Genomic DNA, 23,162 nt, shown 5'->3' with positions numbered 1-23,162 from the left:
AGGAGAGAAAGAAAAGGTTACTTTGACTCTGGGACTCAGAGAAAAAGAAGGGAAGTTAGAGGAAAGACATGAACAAATACAAAAGCAGCCTATAAAAGACTTATGACACTGGTACCATTAAATTGCTTCTTTTGCTTATCCTAATACAATCCCAAGACAAAAGTAATCCCATACTTTCTCAGATGAAATATTATGTAGACTTTGAAACCAAACTGCCTGAGTACAAATTTGCCCAGCTTCACTAATTATGAGACCTTGTGCAAGTTACTTAACCATTTCGAACCTTAAGTGTCTTCATCTATAAAAGCAGGAATAAGGATTGCTGAGAGCATTACCTGAGTTAATATATGGGGAGCTTAGGACCATGCTTGGCCTATAGGAATTGTTTTATAACTTTCAGATTTCTTTATCTAAAATGCAGTGGAAAAAGAAGCTGGTTTTTCTTGATCTTAACTGAAGGTGTGAATGGAACTTTGTCTCACTTCACATCATGAATACCACTAACTGAAACTGTAAAATGCCTCTGATTATAAGATGTACCCTAACTTCAGAGAAGTTAGAATAAAATAAAATAATACTGCATCTTAGAATAGAAATAAGTTAGTATGCTTTAACTTAATTAAATTTTAAGTTAATGTGTGCATGACGTCCATGCAAAATAATTTGATTCAAATAATGAATAAAGTAACTTCTTACTTCTGTAAATTCCGCTTTGTTCAATCTTGGTTCCATTGAGTCAGCAATATCCAATTGTTTGCAACATGCTCCTAATTATGGAATAAAAGGTATTTGCTAGTCAGTTTGGTTGTAATACGTTCATGTTTCAAATTCATTTTATAGCACTTTAAAAGAAGAACATAAATTATTTCTTAATGTCTATCTTAATATCCATTAATATTTACAATAAAGCAAATTATATATAGTTGGGTAACATTCCAATTACTACAAACTTATTATTTTTCCTGGTTTTTATTTAACCAAGCAGCCCAAACACTGAAATAAACTTGTCTACATTTTGGGGGTGCCTGGGTGGCACAACGGTTAAGCGTCTGCCTCGGCTCAGGGCGTGATCCTGGCGTTATGGGATCGAGCCCCACATCAGGCTCCTCCGCTATGAGCCTGCTTCTTCCTCTCACTCCCCCTGCTTGTGTTTCCTCTCTCGCTGGCTGTCTCTATCTCTGTCGAATAAATAAATAAAATCTTAAAAAAAAAAAAACTTGTCTACATTTTTAATGACCAGCCTGAGATAAAGCAAAAACAAATATGCAAATATAAAAAAAGACTACAAAACAGCTGTGTTGGTTTATGTTCCCATTTACAGAAGCAGGTCCCTAAAACACAATACTTCTACGAACTTTCTTTTTAAATATTTTGTCTTTAATGTTTCTTAAATTAAATAAATAATATACAAATTGTTCTTTCAGTAAAAGATTCAAATATTACAAAAACATAAGCAGCAAAAGTTGAATATCGCCCTCTTCCCCTGTCCCCCACCAGCATTCTCACCTCCCCCTCTCACCCCAGAAGGAACCACTGTCAACAGTTTGTTGCCACCCTTCCAGCAACCTTTCTAGATATTTTTTTTAAAGATTTTATTTATTTATTTGAGAGAGAGCATGGGAGAGAGAGAGAGAAGGAAAGAGAGCACACAAACGGGGGTGAGGGGTGCAGAAGGAGAGGGAGAAGCAGACTCCCCACTGAGCAGGGAGCCCAATGCAGGCCTGGAGCCCAAGGTGAGACTCGATCCCAGGACCCTTGGATCATGACCTGGGTCATGATTTTATATAATATACATCTTTTGTTTTTCTACACATACATATGATCATATTGATCTGCAACTTCCTTTTTTCGCTTCATCACTCATCTTGTAGATCTTTACAGATAGGATCTGGAGCTCAGGGGGAAGGTTTGGGATGGGACTATAGATAGATAGATGAGTCATCAGCTCAAGTCATGGGTTTCAATAAGAACCCAGCTAGTGTGTATAATGTGTAAAATGATTATAGCGCCAAAGAGAAAACTCTGAAAACATTTAAGGTACAAATAAAAGAAGAACCAAGAAACAAAAATGCTAAGAGGTGATCAATGATAGATGAAAAATCAAGAAAGGATGATATCACAAAAGCCAAGAAAAAAAGAGTTTCATGAATAACAGAGTGATCAATAATGGTAAATGCGGCAGTTAGTTCGAATAAAGATTTTTTTTAAAGATTTTATCTATTTATTTGATAGAGAGAGACAGCCAGCGAGAGAGGGAACACAAGCAGGGGGAGTGGGAGAGGAAGAAGCAGGCTCCTAGTGGAGGAGCCTGATGTGGGGCTCGATCCCAGGACTCCGGGACCACGCTCTGAGCCGAAGGCAGATGCTTAACGACTGCGCCACCTGGGCGCCCCTCGAATAAAGATTTTTTAAACCTCCTTTTGATATGATAATTATGTAATCTTTATTGACCTTAATAAGAAACAAACAGAAACTGTGTAAAAGTTCATGATGAAAGCACTGACTTCCTCTCCTACTTCTAACCCCAATTCCTCCTGCCTATCATGGGCTGGTACATATAAGATTCTTTAGTCACTCTTGATTTTTGTAACTGCTTATTATGAGATATCAGTTACTGTCATAAGAAGACTGTATAAATTCTAGTATAAGCTTATGCATTAGATGCTGTCATCCTCATCCCAGACCGCCCCCCAAGCTCTGGAAGATTATGCAAGCCACACTAGTTTCTAATGGTAACAGCTGTTATTAAGTGTATGTGTCTGTCCCCTGGCCGGACTTTGAGGAACTTAAGGAGAGGAAAAATGCCTTAGTCCTCTTCACATCCTCTACCCCATCACAGTATCTGGAACTAGGTGGGGGCTTAATAAATATTGAATAATTGTTATTGATTAATAATTATTATTAATAAATATTTAATGAATGAATGAATGGTACAGAACATCTGAGATAGTATAGGTGAGAAGAGAAAAAAATCGCTGACAGCTAGAATGGTCTGGAATTTCTCTAATTTTACCACAGTCTCAAATAGAGCTCTCTTCACTCCCTCCTTCTGTACCTTCATCAAAAAGTAAATGAATAAAAGAACTTATCTCAAAGATTTTCTGAAAGAGGAGTTGAGGTTGTGCTAACCATGAAGAATTCTGCTAACCATGAAGAACAGGTGGCAGAAAGGGTGGTCAGCAAGGCCCAAATCATGTTTGGGGACCAGTGACCAGGAAGATGGGAAGCATATTTTATTTTTAAAAGTGAGAATAAATTTTAGACAATTTATTGTTATCAATGTAATAGTGATAAAAAATCAATTGAAAAAAATCATTTGGATGTAAATTATGTATGATCTCAGGACTTAAACTCTAGTGCTTTATTCTACAAGTCAGAATTTTTTTTTAAGTTTATTTATTTTTTTTTAGTAATCTCTACACCCAGCGTGGAGCTCCAACTCACAATGCCAAGATCAAGAGTCGCATTTTCTTCCAACTGAGCCAGCCAGATGCTCCTACGAGTCAGAATTTTTTGCTTAATCTCAATGAGGAAACAATTCTGAAAATAAAAGCATCAAAATCTGTGGTTCTGTATAGGTGTAGCACTGTCTCTATCCCCAGGGAGCACGGTGGGAATTCGTAGCTTGAGTTTTTGTTGGCACAATGATAGGGAGTAGGGATAGGATCAGAAATCCTGCAACTCCTGAGGCACCTAGGTGGCTCAGTTGGTTGAGCATCCGACTTTTGATTTTGCTCAGGTGATCTCGGGGTCCTGGGATGGAGCCCTGTGTTTGGCTCTACGCTCAGCGGGGAGTCTGCTTGAGGATTCTCTCCCTCTTCCTCTGCCCCTCCCCCTGCTTTTGCTCTCTCTCTCTCTCAAATAAACAGGTAAACCTTTAAAAATAATAATAAAATAATAAAATAAAATAAAAAGGAAATCCTGCAATTCCTGCACAATAAAGACTTTTCCCCTCCTGCTAGATATTCAAATAGGGGGAAAATCTGCTTATAATAAACTTGAGTCTAGAAACTGTTTTACATATAAATGCAGAGTATATTTTTTATTGTTAAAATTTCCCAGACTTTAACTACTATGAAAATTTGAGAATGAATTGTATTTTGCTTCCTTCTGAAACTTTACCAAGAGTTGTCCGCCATTTCACTCTCTCACACCATACACAAAAATAAACTCCAAATGGATGAAAGACTTCGATGTGAGACAGGAATCCATCAAAATCCTAGAGGAGAACATAGGCAGCAACCTCTACGACATCAGCCAAAGCAACCTTTTTCATGACACATCCCCAAAGGCAAGAGAAACAAAAGATAAAATGAATTTATGGGACTTCATCAAGATAAAAAGCTTCTGCACAGCCAAGGAAACAGTCAAAAAAACTAAGAGGCTGCCCACAGAATGGGAGAATATATTTGCAAATGACACTACAGATAAAAGACTGGTATCCAAGATCTACAAAGAACTTCTCAAACTCAATACACGAGAAACAAATAAGCAAATCAAAAAATGGGCAGAAGATATGAACAGACACTTTTCCAATGATGACATACAAATGGCTAACAGACACATGAAAAAATGTTCAAAATCATTAGCCATCAGGGAAATTCAAATCAAAACCACACTGAGATACCACCTTACGCCAGTTAGAATGGCAAAAATTGACAAGGCAAGAAACAACAATTGCTGGGGAGGATGTGGAGAAAGGGGATGCCTCCTACATTGTTGGTGGGAATGCAAGTTGGTACAGACACTCTGGAAAACAGTGTGGAGGTCCCTTAAAAAGTTAAAAATTGAGCTACCCTATCATCCAGCCATTGCACTACTGGGTATTTACCCCAAAGATACAGACGTAGTGAAGAGAAGGGCCATATGCACCCCAATGTTCATAGCAGAATTGTCCACAATATCTAAATCGTGGAAGGAGCCAAGATGCCCTTCAACAGATGACTGGATTAAGAAGTTGTGGTCCATATATACAATGGAATATTACTCAGCTATCAGAAAGAAAGAATTCTCAACATTTGCTGCAACATGGATGGCACTGGAGGAGATAATGCTAAGTGAAATAAGTCAAGCAGAGAAAGACAACTATCATATGATTTCTCTCATCTATGGAACATAAGAACTAGGATGATCGGTAGGGGAAGAAAGGGATAAAGAAAGGGGGGGTAATAAGAAGGGGGAATCAAACATGAGAGACTATGGACTATGAGAAACAAACTGAGGGCCTCAGAGGGGAGGGGGGTAGGGGGATGGGATAGACCGGTGATGGGTAGTGAGGAGGGCACGTATTGCATGGTGCACTGGGTGTTATACGCAACTAATGAATTATCGAACTTTACATCAGAAACCGGGGATGTACTGTATGGTGACTAACATAATATAATAAAAAAACATTAAAAAAAAAAAGAGTTGTCCACCATTTCAGAAAATGATGTAATGGGAGATAATGTCCTAAGTTGTGTCTGAACTCCAATACAACACAACTGCGTCAGTCTGCATTTGTAGCTCTCCTGTTTATGGGGATCCAATATATACATACAAATCATTCATTTTGCCCTTATTTCAAAATGTCAAATACAAAGAAAATTGTCAATTTGATATAATTTTAGTTTTCTTTTGTCTAAACATTCATTATAAGTAAGTACAAATGTCTGATACATTATGTCTTCTAGTGAAGTTATAATCGAACATTTATACACTGAAATACAGTACCTATAATTTTCTTATCCCTTTCCTTGTATTTTTCCTTTATATCACAGTTAGGACATTATACCTCTCTTTTAAATTCTGTGTATGTAAGTAATATTTTCTAGGAACTTGATGGGATGATAAAAGGATAATACAGAGTATTTATAATAAAACGGAGCACTCGACTAAAAGGATCAAAAATCACTGATTGCTTTTCTGTTTTCCTACATTCTCCATCTGGAAAGAGCAAAAGACCCAAAGTACATGTATAAGAACTTTGAATAACATATATCTCAATATTGACTCTTCATCTTAATCCAGCCTCTGTCCTCTCAACCCCCTCCACCTCTATTAAAGAGGGAAAAAAGAGAAATACTACAGGAATAGGCAGGTTTACCAAGCTGGAAATCTGGATTTTGAAAAAATTCATGAAGAGCATTCTGAATCTGCAAATCAAAGAAAATAGACCATGTATTATTTCTCAGTTGTCATATATTTAGTATTTTAGACTAAAAGCCATCTAGAGTCTTTCCATTTAAGTTTTGAGTAATCCTTCTAACCCAGGGACAGAACTAGTAATAATTAACATTTAGTTCATAGACTACTTAAAGGCATGTCAAATGTTTTTTCATACATATCCTCAATGATTCCCATTGAGAACGCTCTGTGTGAGGAGTAGGCTGCTGAGAGTGATCCTATTTCGCCCCCTCCAAGGACATTTCTAGCAACCCTCAGACACTGGCATCTTTGGCAACCAGCTTGGCAATCCAAAGAATCCTCTGCAATTCCTTGTTTGTCAAATACTAAAAACAAAATGTCTGGGTTCTCCTTGGTCCATTTTAAAAAAATAGATTTGAGGAACTCCTGGCTAGCTCAGTTGGTAGAGTTTATGACTCTTGATCTCCAAGTTGTGAGTGCACGCCCCACACTGGCATAGAGCTTTCTTTAAAAAAGGTAGACCTGATTCTTTTTAGAGCAGTTTTAGGTTCACAGAGAAATCGAGCAGAAAGTACAGAGTTTCCGTGTACTCCCTGCCCCCCTCCACATACACAGCTACCCCACTATCAACATCTTCTACCAGAGTAGTACCTTTGTTACAATCAATGAACCAACAATCACCCAAAGTCTATAGTTTACAATAGGAATCACTCTTGATCTTGTACATTTTATGGGTTTTGGCAAATGTATCATGACGTGTATCCCTCGTTATTGTGTTATACAGAATTGTTTCATCACACTAAAAATCCTCTGTGCTCTGCTTATTCATCCCTTCTTCTGCCTTTACTCCTGGAAACCACTGATCTTTTTACTGTCTCCATAGTTTTACCTTTTCCAGAATGTCATAAAGGTGGAATCATATAGTATGTAGCCTTTTCAGATTGACCCCTTTCACTTAATAATACACATTTAAAGTTTTTCCATGTCTTTTCACAGCTTGCTAGCTCATTTATTTTTATTTTTATTTTATTATTTTTTAAGCTCCTTTCTTTTTAGTGCTGAATAATATTCCATTGTTTGGATGTACCATGGTTTATTTATCCATTCAACCACTGAGGGAAATCTTGGTTGTTTCCAAGTTTTGGTAATTATGAATAAAGCTGCTATAAAAATCCACATGCAGGTTTTTGTGTGGACATAAGTTTCCAACTCCTTTGGGTAAATACCAATAAGCATGATAGCTGGATCATATAATAACAGTGTGTTTGGTTTATAAGAAACTGCAAACTGTCTTCCAAAGTGGTTGTACCATTTTGTGTTATCACCAACAATTCCCACCAGTTGCTGTGCCTCTTTGTCAGCATTTGCTGTTGTCAAGGTTCCAGATTTTGACCATTGTGATAGGTGTGTAGTGGTATCTCATTGTTTTAATTTGCATTTCCTTGATAACAAGTGTGGAGCATATTTTCACATGCTTGTTTGCCATCTATATGTCTTTGGTGAAGTGTCTGTTCAGGTCTTTTACCCATTTTTTAAATCAGCTTTTTACATTTTCTTATTGTTGAGTTTTAATAGTTCTTTTATACACACACACACACACACACACACACACACACAATACATCATTAGGTTTTGATGTAGTCTTCGCATATTTCAAATAATAGTCCTTTTTTTATTTTAAAATTATTTACTTGGGGGTTGAAAGTCGTTTTTTTTTAAATTTTTATTTTGTTATATTAGTCACCATACAGTACATTCCCAGTTTTTGATGCAATGTTCCATGATTCATTATTTGCGTATAACACCAGTGCACCATGCAATATGTGCCCTCCTTAATACCTATCACCAGCCTATCCCAATCTCCCATGCCCCTCCCCTCTGAAGCCCTCAGTTTGTTTCCCAGAGTCCACAGTCTCTCATGGTTCATTCCCCCTTCTGTTTACCCCCCCTTCATTCTTCCCTTCCTTCTCCTACCGATCTTCCTATTTCTTATGTTCCATAAATGAGTGAAAACATATGATAATTGTCTTTCTCTGCTTGACTTATTTCACTTAGCATAATCTCCTCCAGTCCCATCCATGTTGCTGCAAATGTTGGGTAATAATTCTTTCTGATGGCTGAGTAATATTCCATTGTATATATGGACCACATCTTCTTAATCCAGTCATCTGTTGAAGGGCATCTCGGCTCCTTCCACGATTTAGCTATTGTGGACATTGCTGCTATGAACATTGGGGTGCATATGGCCCTTCTCTTCACTACGTCAGTATCTTTGGGGTAAATACCCAGTAGTGCAATGGCTGGATCATAGGGTAACTCAATTTTTAACTTTTTTTTTTTAATAATGATTTTTTATTATATTATGTTAGTCACCATACAGTACATCCCGGTTTCGATGTGTGTGCTCGATGATTCATTAGTTGTGGGCACACCAAGTGCACCATCAATATGACCCTCCTTACTACCCATCACGGTCTATCCCACTTCCACACCCTCCCCTCTGTAGCCCTGTTTGTTTCTCCATAGTCCATAGTCTCTATGTTTCATTCCCCTTCTGATTACCCCCCCTTTCTTTATCCCTTTCTTCCCCTACTGATCATTCTAGTTCTTATGTTCCATAGATGAGAGAAATCATATGATAGTTGTCTTTCTCTGCTTGACTTATTTCACTAAGCATTATCTCCTCCAGTGCCGTCCATGTTGTAGCAAATGTTGAGAACTCATTCTTTCTGATTGCTGAGTAATATTCCATTGTATATATGGACCACAACTTCTTAATCCAGTCATCTGTTGCAGGGCATCTCGGCTCCTTCCACGATTTGCACTATTGTGGACAATGCTGCTATGAACATTGGGGTGCATATGGCCCTTCTCTTCACTACGTCTGTATCTTTGGGGTAAATACCCAGTAGTGCAATGGCTGGATCATAGGGTAGCTCAATTTTTAACTTTTTAAGGGACCTCCACACTGTTTTCCAAAGTGGCTGTACCAACTTGCATTCCCACCAACAATGTAGGAGGGATCCCCTTTCTCCACATCCTTTCCGGCAATTGTTGTTTCTTGCCTTGTCTATTTTTGCCATTCTAAATAGTGTAAGGAGGTATCTCGAGGTGGTTTTGATTTTAATTTCCCTGATGGCTAATGATGTTCAACATTTTTTCATGTGTCTGTTATCCATTTGTATGTCATCATTAGAGAAGTGTCTGTTCATATCTTCTGCCCATTTTATGATTTGTTTGTTTCTCATGTATTGAGTTTGAGAAGTTCTTTGTAGATCTTGGATACCAGTCTTTTATCTGTAGCCTCATTTGCAAATATATTCTCCCATTCCTTGGGCTGCCTCTTAGTTTTTTCGACTGTTTCCTTGGCTGTGCAGAAGCTTTTTATCTTGATGTAGTCCCACAATTTCATTTTATCTTCTCTTTCTCTTGCCTTTGGAGATGTGTCATGAAAAAGGTTGCTTTGGCCGATGTCGTAGAGGTTGCTGCCTATGTTCTCCTCTAGGATTTTGATGGATTCCTGTCTCACATCGAGGTCTTTCATCCATTTGGAGTTTATCTTTTTATATGGTGTGAGAGAGTGTCAGATTTCATTCTTTTGCATGTAGCTGTCCAATTTTCCCAGCACCATTTATTGAAGAGACTGTCTTTTTCACCGGATGTTTTTCCTGCTTTATCAAAGATTAGTTGCCCAAAGAGCCAAGGGTCCATTTCTGGGTTCTCTATTCTGTTCCATTGGTCTATGTGTCTGTTTTTGTGCAGTACCACCATCTTTGTCTTGTGGATCACAGCTTTGTAGTACGGCTCGAAATCCGGCATTGTGATGTCCCCAGCTTTGTTTTTCCTTTTCAACAGTTCCTTGGTGATTCAGGGCCTTTTCTATTTCCATACAAATTTAAGGACTATTTGTTCCAGTTCTTTGAAAAATGTCATCGGTATTTTGATCAGGATAGCATTGAAAGTGTAGATTGCTCTGGGTAGCATGGACATTTTAACTATGTTAATTCTTCTGATCCATGAGCATGAAATATTTTTCCATCTTTTTGTGTCTTTCTCAAATGTCTTTCAAGAGTGATTTATAGTTTCTAGAATATAGGTCCTTTACGTCTCTGGTTAAGTTAATTCCAAGGTAACGTATGGTTTTTGGTGCTATTGTAAATGGGATGGATTCCCTAATTTCTCTCTCTTCAGTCTCAAATTTCTTGTATAGAAATGCAACTGATTTCTGAGCATTGATTTTGTATCCTGCCACATTACTGAATTGCTCTATAACTTCTAATAGTTTGGGAGTGGATTCTTTTGGGTTTTCCACACAGAGTATCATGTCATCTGCGAAGAGAGACATTTTGACTTCTTTGCTGATTTGGATACCTTTTATTCCTTTTTGTTGTCTGATTGCTGTTGCAAGGACTTCTAGTACTATGTTGAATAATAGTGGTGAGAATGGGCATCCTTGTCGTGTTCCTGATCTTAAGGGAAAGGCTTCCAGCTTTTCCTCATTGAAGTGAATATTTGCTGTGAGCTTTTTCATAGATGGTTTTTATGAGATTGAGGAATGTACCCTTTATCCCTACACTCTGAAGGGTTTTAAACAGGAAAGGATGCTGTATTTTGTCAAATGCGTTTTCTGCATCTATTGAGAGAATCACATGATTTTTGAATTTTTCTTTCTGGATGAAATCTAGGACACTGATGGATTTGCAAATGTTGAACCACCCTTGCATCCCAGGGATGAATCCCACTTGGTCTTGATGGATAGTCCTTTTAATGTACTGTTGGATCCTATTAGCTAGGATCTTGTTGAGAATTTTGGCGTCCATATTCATGAGGGATATCAGTTTGTAATTCTCCTTTTTGATGGGGTCTTTGCCTGGTTTGGGGATCAAGGTAATACTGGCCTCATAGAATGAGTTTGGTAGTTTTCCTTCTGTTTCTATTTTTTGTTTTTTGTTTTGTTTTTTTTTTAATAATATTTTTTATTATATTATGTTAGTTACCATACGGTACATCCCTGGTGTTTGATGTAAAGTTCAATGATTCATTAGTTGTGTATAACACCCAGTGCACCATGCAATACGTGCCCTCCTTACTACCCATAGTCCTATCCATTCCCCCACCCCCTCCCCTCTGAAGAGTCCTCAGTTTGTTTCTCAGAGTCCATAGTCTCTCATGCTTCATTCCCCCCTCGTTTACCCCCTTTCTTTTTTCTTCTTCTCCTACCTATCTTCCTAGTTCTTATGTTCTATAGATGAGAGAAACCGTATTATAATTGTCTTTCTCCGCTTGACTTATTTCACTTAGCATTATCTCCTCCAGTGTCATCTATTTTTTGAAACAGCTTCAGGAGAATAGGTATTATTTCTTCTTTGAATGTTTGGTAGAATTCCCCGGGGAATCCGTCAGGCCCTGGACTCTTGCTTTTGGGGAGGTTTTTTTCACTACTTCAATCTCTTCATAATTAATTGGTCTGTTTAAATAATCAATTTCTTCCTGTTTCAGTCTTGGTAGTTTATAGGTTTCCAGGAAGGCTTCCATTTCTTCCAGGTTGTTTAATTTATTGGCATGAAGCTGTTGATAAAAGTTTCTAATGATCCTTCCTATTTCCTTGGTGTTGGTTGTGATCTCTCCCTTTCATTCATAATTTTATTAATTTGGGTCCTTTCTCTATCCTTTTGAATAAATCTGGCCAGTGGCTTATCGATCTTATTTATTCTTTCAAAGAACCAGCTTCTAGTTCTATTGATCTGCTCTCTGCTCCTGGTTTCTAATTCATTGATCTCTGCTCTCATCTTGATCACCTGCCTTCTCATACATGGGTTAGGCCTGTTCTTCTGTTCCAGCTCCAGCTTCTTGAGGTAAGAATATAAAAACTGCATTTTAGATTTTTCTATTCTTTTGAGTGAGGCTTGGATGGCTATGTATTTTCCCCTTAGGACCGCCTTTGCAGTGTCCCATAGGTTTTGGAATGATGTGTTTTCATTTTCATTCATCTCCAAAAATTGTTTAAACTGATGTTTAATTTCCTGGTTTACCCAATCATTCTTGAGCAGGGTGGTTCTTAGTTTCCAAGTGTTCAAGTTTCTTCCAAATTTTTCCTTGTGATTGAATCCCAGTTTCAAAGCCCTGTGGTCTGAGAATATGCAGGGAATAATCTCAGTCTTTTGGTATCAGTTGAGACCTGTTTTGTGACACAATATATGGTCTATTCTGGAGAAAGTTCCATGGGCATTCGAAAAGAATGAGTATTCTGTTGTTCTGGTGTGTAGTGTTCTATATATATCTATGAGGTCCATCTGGTCCAGTATATTATTCAAAGCTCTTGTTTCTTTGTTGATTTTCTGCTTAGGTGATCTGTCTATTGCTGAGAGCGGAGTGTTGAGGTCCCCCACTATTAACGTATCATTATCTATTTGTCTCTTTATTCTGGTTAAGAGTTGGCTTGTGTATCTAGCTGCTCCCCTGTTGGGAACATAGATATTTATAATTGTCATATCCACTTGTTGGATACAACCTTTAAGAATAATATAGTGTCCTTCTGTATCTCTAACAACAGTCTTTAGTTTAAAATCTAATCTGTCTGATATGAAAATTGCTACCCCAGCTTTCTTTTGGGTCCATTGGCATGAAAAATGGTTTTCCAACCCTTCACTTTCAGTCTGGATGTATCTTTAGGTTCAAAATGAGTCTCTTGTAGACAGCAAATGGATGGGTCATGTCTTTTTATCCAATCTGCAACTCTATTGCACTTATGGGAGTATTTAGGCCATTCACATTGAGAGTGATTATTGAGAATTATGATTTTAATGATGTCATGTTGCCTGTGAAGTCTTTTTTTCTACAGATTGTGACTTTCTGTTCTGTATCACTCTTGGGGTTTTTACTTTTATAGAACCCCCCTTAATATTTCTTGTAGGGCTGGTTTGGTGGTCACATATTCTTTCAGTTTCTGCCAGTCTTGGAAGGTCCTCGTCTCTCCATCAATTCTGAATGACAGCCTTGCTGGATAAAGGATTCTTGGCTGCATGTTCTTCTCAGTTAGAGCTTTGAAAATACCTTGCCAACCCTTCCTGGCCTGCCAGGTCTCTGTAGACAGGTCTGACGTCATTCTGATATTTCTCCCTCTGTACATGAGAGTTTTCTTCCCCCTGGCTGCTTTCAAGACTGTATCCTTGGATCTAATATTTGCGAATTGCACTATTACGTGACGTGGTGTAGGTCTGCTCTCATTGATCTTGGGAGGGATCCTCTCTGCCTCTTGGACACAAATGCTTGTTTACTTTGCCAAATTAGGGAAGTTCTCAGCTACAATTTGTTCAAATATCTCTTCTAGACCTCTCTCTTTCTCCACCCCCTTGGGGATGCCAATGATTCTGACACTGGAACGTTTCATTGAGTCAGTAATCTCCCGTAATCTACATTCTTGAGATTGGATTTTTTTGAGCCAAGTTTCTGTTTTAACTTTCTCTTCTACCATCCCATCCTCCAATTCACTAATTCGTTCTTCTGCCTCATTTACCCTGGCTGTCAGAGCGTCAGTTTAGACTGCATTTGATTCATAGCATTCTTAATTTCTGCCAGATTCACTCTCATTTCCACCCTTAGAGAATCTCTATTCTCGTTAATATTTTCATTAATATATTTTTCAAGCCTACACATCATCTTGACCATTGTTACTCTGAACTCCATTTCTGACAATTTGGTTATATCTATATCCATCAGTTCTGTGGCAGAGGCCACAGACTCATTATCTTTTCTTTGCTGGGGGGGATTTCTCCTCCTTGTCATTCTGATGAGGAGAGGGTGTGGGGATACCCAGAGCCCAAATTATTGACCAGGACCCAGGCAGTGTGCACTTGTTTTATAGGGACCTTAGGGATGTGGGCTTCTTGATTTTTCAGCCTGCCTTCTGGGGGAGGGGCCTGCTACGCTGATAGTCAGGCCACCCTGTTTGGGTAGAGTCGCCCTGTCCCCTGCAAGGGGGGATGGGGATGGGCACAATATGAACTAGTATTTCCGGGCTTTTGTTCTCTGGCAGCTTTCCGTGGCAGTTTTCTGTGACTCTTTTGAGAGTCAGAGCAGCAGTGGCCGAATCCTAGCCTCTGTCTCAGAACAGAGAGATCGCAGTCCGCTCTCCACTGAGCTCTCCCAGCCACTTTAACTCTGTTTCTGTTGGTGCTGCTAAAAACCCCGTAGCGTCCCGGGTTGTGCGTCCCACAGCTGCTCTCCCAGCCCTCACTTCCAGGGCTGGCACGTCTCTGTCCTTTGTGCTTCTAACACCGCCAGCCGCCCTGGTTCCCGTACGTGCTCCTGAGCTCCCTGTTTCAGCGTGGTTCGCACGCTCTCTGGAGCACCAGTTTTCAGACTGGTCACGCGTGCTCCCAGGCTCACGGTCTCAGTCTGCTCTCTCGTGGGTGCCAGTCTGCGAGTCCGGCCCGCTCCCCAACACATGTGGCTACTGCTTCCCAGTGCCCTAGCACGGTGGCTCCCTCCCCCTTCCGTTTATCTTCCAATATCTGTGCACGGATTCACGGCTTCCTGTTTTGTACCTCGATATTCAGCTCTGGAGATGTTCATTTGTAGAGATCCAGGTGTATCTTCCTGTGTCTCAGGCTGATTCCGTGGGTGTTCAGGATGGTCTGGTACCTATCCAGCTCGACTCAGGGGACCCGCTGAGAAAGGCGTCCCCTACTCCTCCACCATCTTTTCTCCTCCTTGCAGAAAGTGGTCACTTTTCTGTTCATAGGGTTTCTGCTACTCTTTTCTTTGTTCTCCAGTTGTGTTCATAGGTATTCAGAATGGTTTGGTAGCTCTCTAGCTGAATTCCTGGGACCAGACGAATTTTAGGTCTCCTGCTCCTCCGCCATCTTGGAATCGGAACCTTGAATAATAGTCCTTTATCAGGTATCTTTTTTGCAAATATTTTCTCCCAGTCTGTGGCTTGTCTTCCTTGGTCTATTTTTAATAATTCACTTTGAATTGAAAATATGCTTGGCATTGTATCTAACCAATAAATGTTCTCACATCTATATACACCTAAGAGAAAATGTTTAACTGTTAGAGTACAGTCATTTCTGAAGCTAAAAAACACATGCTTTTAGTCTATAGAAGTAGTCACTCACATACAAAAAAACAAACAAAGAAACAAATGAAAGCTATGCCTATCCATAACAAAGAGTTTGGGAACCTCAGCCAGAGTCAATATTTTAGAAATCTAGCTAGAATTTTTTTTTTAAATGCTCAAGAGAAAATTGAAGAAACTGACTCTCATGGACCAGACAGGTCAGGAATCAGCTTACCTCAGCAAGACTGAAAATTCAGAGGTTGATTTCTAGCCCTCCCCTCAATATTGCTGCAATCATCATCTTATCACCCACGCCACCTACCCTTCACAATCTCTTCCTTTCTTACCACTACCAGGGGAATCATTCCTTTGGGGTCTAGAATCCATTCACTGAACTGGTCCTGCAGGGCCTGCTTCCGTGTATTGGCCACCTGGACTTTGACTTCTTTTATGCATTGTCTTTGTTCTCGTTTCTGTTTAATACTCTCCTTCATCTTGCTTATTCTAAAGGATGTTGAAATAAAAGACATTAAGTTAAGGCCATTGAATTTGGGGCGCCTGGGTGGCTCAGTCGTTAAGCAGCTACCTGCAGCCCAGGTCATGATCCCAGAGTCCTGGGATTGAGCCCTGCGCTGGGCTTCCTGCTCAGTGGGGAGCCTGCTTCTCCCTCTCCCTCTGCCTGCTGCTTCCCCTACTTGTGTTCTCCCTCTCTGTCAAATTAAAAAAAAAAAGTTCATTGAATTTCATTCAGATTGTTCAAATGACAGAAAAGAAGAATCCAGAGCCTCATTTAAACTTTGTTCCTATCTTTAAAAAATAAATAAATAATAGAGGAGCCTGGTTGGCTCAGTCAGTTAAGCCCCTGACTCTTCATTTCAGCTCAGGTGGTGATCTCAGGGTCATGAGATCAGGCCTGCGGGGGGTTCCATGATCAGTATGGAGTCTGCTCGAGATTCTCTCTCCCTCACCCCCTTCCCCTCCTGTTTGTGCTCTCTCTCTCTCAAATAAATAAATAAATCTTAAAAATAGGAGCACCTGGGTGGCTCAGTCATTAAGCGTCTGCCTTCAGCTCGGGTCATGATCCCAGAGTTCTGGGATCGAGCCCCGCATCGGGCTCCCTGCTCAGTGGGAAGCCTGCTTCTCCCTCTCCCACTCCCCCTGCTTGTGTTCTCTCTCTCTCACTGCCTCTCTCTCTGTCAAATAAATAAAATCTTTAAAAAATAAAAAATAAATAAAAAAATAAAAATAAATTTTATTCCTGTTTTTACTCCATGAGATCTTCCTTTTTTTAAAAAAAGAATTTACTTATTTTTTTGAGACAGAAAGAGAGAGAGAGCACAGACGGAGAGGGAGAAGGACAAGCAGACTCCCTGCTGAGCACAGAGCCTGATTCCAGGCTCCATCCCAGGACCCTGTGATCATGACCTGAGCCGAAGGGAGATGCTTAACCGACTAAGCCACCCAGGCGGTCCCCCATGAGATCTTCCTTGATTTAGGCCTGAGGTGACCCTTCTTCCCCACAGCACTTACTGAATTTGGCTTAATCATAGGCTGTGTTCTAGTATTATTTGACTTTTTATAGAGGTGGGCCTTATTTTACCCAACAAAATACCATACATGGGAAGTACTAAAAATAGTCCTAGAAGCTGCCACATATACGTAAAAGCAAAGCCGAATGCACTCAGGCCTTACAGTGGTGGGGCTCTCTCTTCTCTGGATGCAGAAATCATCTGGAAAGATTCTAATTCCAAGTCTAGAGTGGAAGCCTAGAAGCTGCATTTGTAACCAGCATCTTAGGTAATTCTGATGCCTCAGACCAAACTTTTGATTTCTGTCTAGGGATATATATTTCCTTTAAACATCTAGAGTCAAACACTTAAAGACAGGCTCTAAACATAATAGTCATCCGTATATTCAGATAGAGCTATATCACCCAGGTTGCAAATGGAGAAGTATCATGATTTTAATTGTTCCCATATTCGTCATCCTTATTACGACTTCAAAAGCCCTGAACTGGTTTTGATTGAAACACCAAAATGACTCAGAATAATCAAAATAGCTGCTGGTTTCAAATACAGTTTGTTTGAAGCAGGTCTTCATCTTTCAAAGTAAAATGACTAAGGCGATCTGACAGATTTGGAAATGCAAAAGACTTTTCACTAGGGACTAATAAATTGGATACCTCTAATAATCCAGAAGAATCCATCAAATCTGTCATTTCTTTATTATGCCCGTATAAGGCCTTCAAAATTCTCGAGGTAAATAGGCCTTCAAAAATAAACTTTGAAGCTTGAAAATAAAAACAGGCTTAATAGTACAGAAGGACCTGTTTCTGAGCTGCTGGAAGATTAATTAGTGTTTTAAAGGAAGTGCTAAGTTTCTCTGATGCAAATGAAAGGAGCCAAACCTCTACACTGATCTCAGTTCCACCTGTCTCTTCTCTGCTGGCTCTCCTGTCCTTCCACCACTCTTTCTCCCTCTGCCGCTTTACCTATCTCTTCCTCTCCTTCTCTGTCTCTCCTTCTTTCCCCTCTTTCTTCTTTCTATACAGCATTCTCCCCAATTTCTATCTTCATTCTTAAAAACTTTAAAAGTTTTTTTAAAAAAGATTTTATTCATTTATTTGACAGAGAGAAAGACAGCCAGCGAAAGAGGGAACGCAAACAGGGGAAGTGGGAGAGGAAGGAGCAGGCTTCCCAGTGGAGGAGCCTGATGTGGGGCTCGATCCCAGGACCCTGGGATCACGTCCTGAGCTGAAGGCAGACGCTTAACAACTGAGCCACCCAGGTGCCCTCCATCTTCATTCTTGCATGACTTTCTATTCTTTGTATCTTTCTTCTAGATCTTTCTTCTAGCCTTTTCTCATTATTCATTCAAACACACACTTACTCACTAAGTCAATCATTTATTCATTTGTTGTGCAAACATTTCGTGGGCACCTGCTATGGATGCTGCCATTATAAAGCTTAGGGTCCATTGCAGAAAAAGAAAAGTAAATAATATTGCATAATAAGTACTGGGTATGTCCAAATTCTCATGTGTACCAATCACTGAAATACAAAAATGAACAAAATGAACAAAACTGGGTTTCTATCATGTTTCTGCCTAAAATTACTTTTTCCCTCTCTTTGTTTCACTAGATCCTCCACATACTTTAGGTCTCTGCTCAGACATCATTTCCTCCCTCTTATTAATACAGAAACAAAACCTAGTTTGTATTTCAGGGCCACTGTACAAAAGACTCCAAATATAATCCAAATGGATTTTAAATTGATTATGTAACTCATTCAGGGAGTGAATAAAATTTCACTTCTGTGGTCTGCATTATCTCATGAGGTTATATATGTACTTCAATCAACAGAACTTTATAGCATCCAAAATTCTTAACTTTGCATAATGTAGGGTAGACATAAACTACAAGCAGATTCTAAGTATGAATTCACATTTGAAATGTGGTAAAACGCAAAAATAGTCACAAATTCTTCCCATTCCTGTGCACATGTCCATTTGTAGGCAATGTGATTTGCAGCTTCTCCCATTAAGAGACAGAATCTATTTCTGCATCCTTTGTGTCTGGCTGTGGCCAAGTGACTTGCTTTGGCTAATGGGCCATTAGCAAACATGATGCAACCCGAAATTGAAAAATGTTATCAATTATATCATAACAAAACTGGAAAAAAAAGAAAATGTTTGAACATTGGGGCTAGCCCTTTTTTATTGAACTTAGAAGCCCTTCCACCACCACCTTGGAAATGGGCCTGTGCTAGTCTGCTGCATGATGATCCAGTTACCTCCATTACTTTTGTAAACAGCCAACATATTACTGCAACGTATTAGTGAGTCCAATTGATACCACGTGGAATGGAGATGAACCATACGCCCAGCCCAAAGTTATCAACTCACAAAATTGTGTGCAAATAAATTATTATTGATTTAAGCCACCAAGTTTCGAGGCACTTTGTTATGTAGCAAAAGCTAAATAAGAAAGGTTTCCCCATCTTAATAAGCATTTTGAGATGTTTTAAAGAAAAGCACAGTACAAATCTAACTGATTAAAAAATAGAAGTAGGTGCACCTGGGTGGCTCAGTCGTCTAAGCATCCGACTTCTGATTTTGGCTCAGGTCATAATCTCAGGGTTGTGAGATCGAGCTCCATGCTCAGCTTAAGATTCTCTCTTCCTCTCCTTCTGCCCCTCCCCCCGCAAAAATTAGAAGTAAAAATGTTCCCTAGCCTAGTTATGACAATCCAAATTCTATCCATTCATTCAAGCAGTACAAGGAACATCTCCTTCTTATAGCAACATTTGCCTATATTATATTAAAACTGAATGTTGTATTTCATCAAAACCAGTTCTAACCAGCTTATGTGGAGAACTGACCATAAACTTGGAGTGACCCCAGTATACAATTAACTGGACCTAACTGAAGACTCTTTTTGGACTGCTGAACAATAGGACTTGTTTAAATCAATCATGTACAAACCTATGGATTCATTCTGTCCTATACAGTATGGTAGTTTTCAGTTGTTATAAGTATAAACATTATAAATCTCCCTTCCTAACACTTTTTAAAATTCCTGAATTTTCCCCCTCTGCAAGCTAGCCAGTGAATTCTTCACTGATGTATATTGCCTTGCCTGGCAAGTTAATAAATTCAGTTTTTGTTTGTTTTTAAGTTCTGGTGACCTTAGTTTCAGAAAGCTAAACTGGACTTCTTGCCATTCTTGGAGGATGTCCATATTATTATCTGTGATGAGTATTCCTATAAAAATCCATATATAACATGTGTCTACTTAAATATTATATTTACTTAATTCTAATATTTTGTATATTCATATATATCTTATTATGCAATGAATAATGAAAGGTGTAATGATTTAAGAAAGGTGTTTCTTGATGAAAGGTGTAATGACTTAAGAAAAATCTAAGTTACTGATTAATCAATGATATTTGAACAGATGAATAATTAGGCCTATTTAGAATTTTAAAAAGTGATGAAAAATATTTATCATAGCTTCCGCATTAGATACTGATAATTAATTCCACAGATTTCAAAATTAAATACTCAATTACCCCAAATTAAGACATATTTTATTATAATCATATGTATCTAAAGACAAAAACAAAAAAGCAAAACACACACACACGCACAAGAAAACTTTCATCATGAAAGCAAAAACAGGATTAGAATAAGTTAGTTAATTCATTTAACAAATATTTATGGAGCATTACTTACACAACAGAGCATTAGATACTAGAGATGTGAAGATGAATATGACTGACAATTCCTGCTTCCATTATAGCAGGGAAACAACCATTAAAATTCTGATCAATGCAGTAAAAAAGAAACACAGGATGCAACGAGAGAGCATAAAAGGGAACAATTTTACAGTGAAGTGGTATGTGAGCTAAACTGGAAAGTATTGGTGGGATAAAATAAATAGGAAGGAGAAGAATGATACAGAGGGAATGGCATATGACAAGACCTTGATGTGGAAAGAAGTATAATATGTTTGAAGAATTGAAAGTAATCCTATGTGCCTGGAGTATAGAATGTGAGAAGAAGAGAGGCAGCAGCAAAGTATGTTAGGGATGAGGAAGGTCATACAAGGAAAGTCTTATAGGCCTAGTTAGGGATTTTAGTCTTTATCCTAAGAGTAAATGGATACCATTGAAAAGTTCCACATTGGGGAAAAACATGGTAAGATTAACTTTTTTTTTTAATACTCTATGTAGAAAACCCAAAAAACCTGCCCAAATAATTGCTAGAACTGGTACAGAAATTCAGCAAAGTTGCAGGATATTTCAATGCACAGAAGTCTGCTGAATACCTGTACACCAGTAATGAAGCAGCAGAAAGAAAACTCAAGGAATTGATCCCATTTACAGTTGCATCAACCCATAAGATAACTAATAATAAGCCTAACCAAAGAGGTAAAAGATCTGTACTCTGAGAACTATAGAACACTTATGAAAGAAATTGAAGAAGACACACCAAAAAATGGAAAAACATTTCATGCTCGTGGATTGGAAGAACAAATATTGTTAAAATGTCTATACTACCCAAAGCAATTTACACATTCAATGCAATCTCTATCAAAATAACACCAGTATTTTTCACAGAGCTGGAACACACAATCCTAAAATTTGTATGGAACCAGAAAAGACCCCAAATAGCCAAAGGAATATTGGAAAAGAAAACCAAAGCTGGAGACTATGGACTCTAGGAAATGAACTGAGGGCTTCGGGGGTGGGGGGGAGTGGGATAGGCCAGTGATGGGTATTAAGGAGGGCACGTATTGCATGGAGCACTGGGTGTTATACGCCAACAACGAATCATGGAACACTACATCAAAAACTAATGATATACTGTATGGTGACTAATATAACATAATAAAAAATTTAAATTAAAAAAGAAGAAAGGAAAGAAAGAAAGAAAGAAAGAAAGAAAGAAAGAAAGAAAGAAAGAAAGAAAGAAAGAAAACCAAAGCTGGAGGCATCACAATTGGACTTCAAGTTCTATTACAAAGCTGTAATGAACAAAACAGTACGTTACTGGCACAAAAACAGACACACAGAATAGAGAACCCAGAAATAGACCTTCAACTCTATGGTCAACTCATCTTCGACAAAGCAGGAAAGAATATCCAATGGAAAAAAAGGCAGTCTCTTCAACAAATGGTGTTGGGAAAATTGGACACCCACATGCAGAAGAATGAAGCTGGACTACTTCCTTACACCATACACAAAAATAAATTCAAAATGGATGAAAGACCTAAATGTGAGAAAGGAATCCATCAAAATCCTATAGGACACAGGCAGCAACCTCTGTAACCTCAGTCACAGCAACTTCTTACTAGATATATCTCCGGGGGCAAGAGAAACAAAAGCAAAAATGAATTATTGGGACTTCATCAGTACAAAAAGCTTCTGCATAGCAAAGGGAACAATCAACAAAACTAAAAGGCAACCTTCACATTGGGAGAAGATATTTGTAAATGCCTTATCAGATAAAGGGCTAGTATCCAAAATCTATAAGGAAATCATCAAACTCAATGCCCAAAAAATAAAAATTCAGTTAAGAAATGAAAAGATTAGGGGCGCCTGGGTGGCTCAGTCATTAAGTGTCTGCCTTCGGCTCAGGGAGTGATCCCGGGGTCCTGGGATCGAGCCCCACATTGGGATCCTCTGCTGGGAGCCTGTTTCTTCCTCTCCCACTCCCCCTGCCTGTGTTCCCTCTCTCTCTGACTGTCTCTCTCTCTGTCAAATAAATAAATAAAATGTTTTTTAAAAAAAGAAAAAGAAAAGAAATGAGACTAAGAAACATGGAGAACATTGTGACCTCAATAAGTGACATTTATTGAAGAGAGCCTGGAATGAAAGCCTGATAGAACAAAATGATAAGTGTGTTGGAAGTGGGGAAAATGTATATGGACACCTGCTTTGATAAATTTAGATGTTTTGCTTATATTTCTTCAACTCGAGTGTGTAAGTTCCTCATGACAAGAACCAAATTTTGTATTTTTTCCCTATACGGTATGGCTCAACACTGAGCACGTGGTAGTTATGCAACAAATACTAACTGAGTGAAAACTCAATAAATCTAAATTATTAGTAAATTTATCTAACAAATATTTGTTGATGTTTGTTAGATAACAAATATTATCATGCCAAGCACTGTGCTCAGTGTTGGAAACATAAATACGATGGAAAAATAGTCCTTCTCTTCAAAGAGATTATGGGGAGGTAAATCAACAATTACATTATAACGTGCTAAAGTTGACATGAACCTATAGGTCCTTCAGGAATATAGAGAAAGAGTACCCAATCCAAAGCAGATATGACAGAAGGTATCCCAGAGGAAGTGATACTTGGACTGACTCTTCCTTCCTTCCTTCCTTCCTTCCTTCCTTCCTTCCTTCCTTCCTTCCTTCCCTTCTTTCTTTCTTTCGTATTTATTTGGGGGGGGGCAGGGC

General features: G+C 38.8%; 1 protein-coding gene across 1 annotated transcript in view; it reads right to left on the bottom strand.

Annotated features, from left to right (window-relative positions):
• EFCAB5 (EF-hand calcium binding domain 5) overlaps positions 1 to 23,162 on the bottom strand; it is a 199,624-nt gene that overhangs the window by 107,313 nt on the left and 69,149 nt on the right. The window contains exons 7-9 of the mRNA XM_040641087.1: positions 15,535 to 15,691; positions 6,086 to 6,134; positions 697 to 767 (exon numbers count right to left, since the gene is read on the bottom strand). Coding sequence (XP_040497021.1) covers positions 697 to 767; positions 6,086 to 6,134; positions 15,535 to 15,691 — 277 coding nt within the window. The remainder of the gene's footprint in view (positions 1 to 696; positions 768 to 6,085; positions 6,135 to 15,534; positions 15,692 to 23,162) is intronic.

This window comes from Ursus maritimus, unplaced genomic scaffold, assembly GCF_017311325.1.
Source record: "Ursus maritimus isolate PB19 unplaced genomic scaffold, ASM1731132v1 scaffold_24, whole genome shotgun sequence".
Lineage (NCBI taxonomy): Eukaryota > Metazoa > Chordata > Mammalia > Carnivora > Ursidae > Ursus > Ursus maritimus.
The sequence above is the reverse complement of the archived record's forward strand: the minus strand, read 5'-3'. Positions and strand labels throughout refer to the sequence as shown.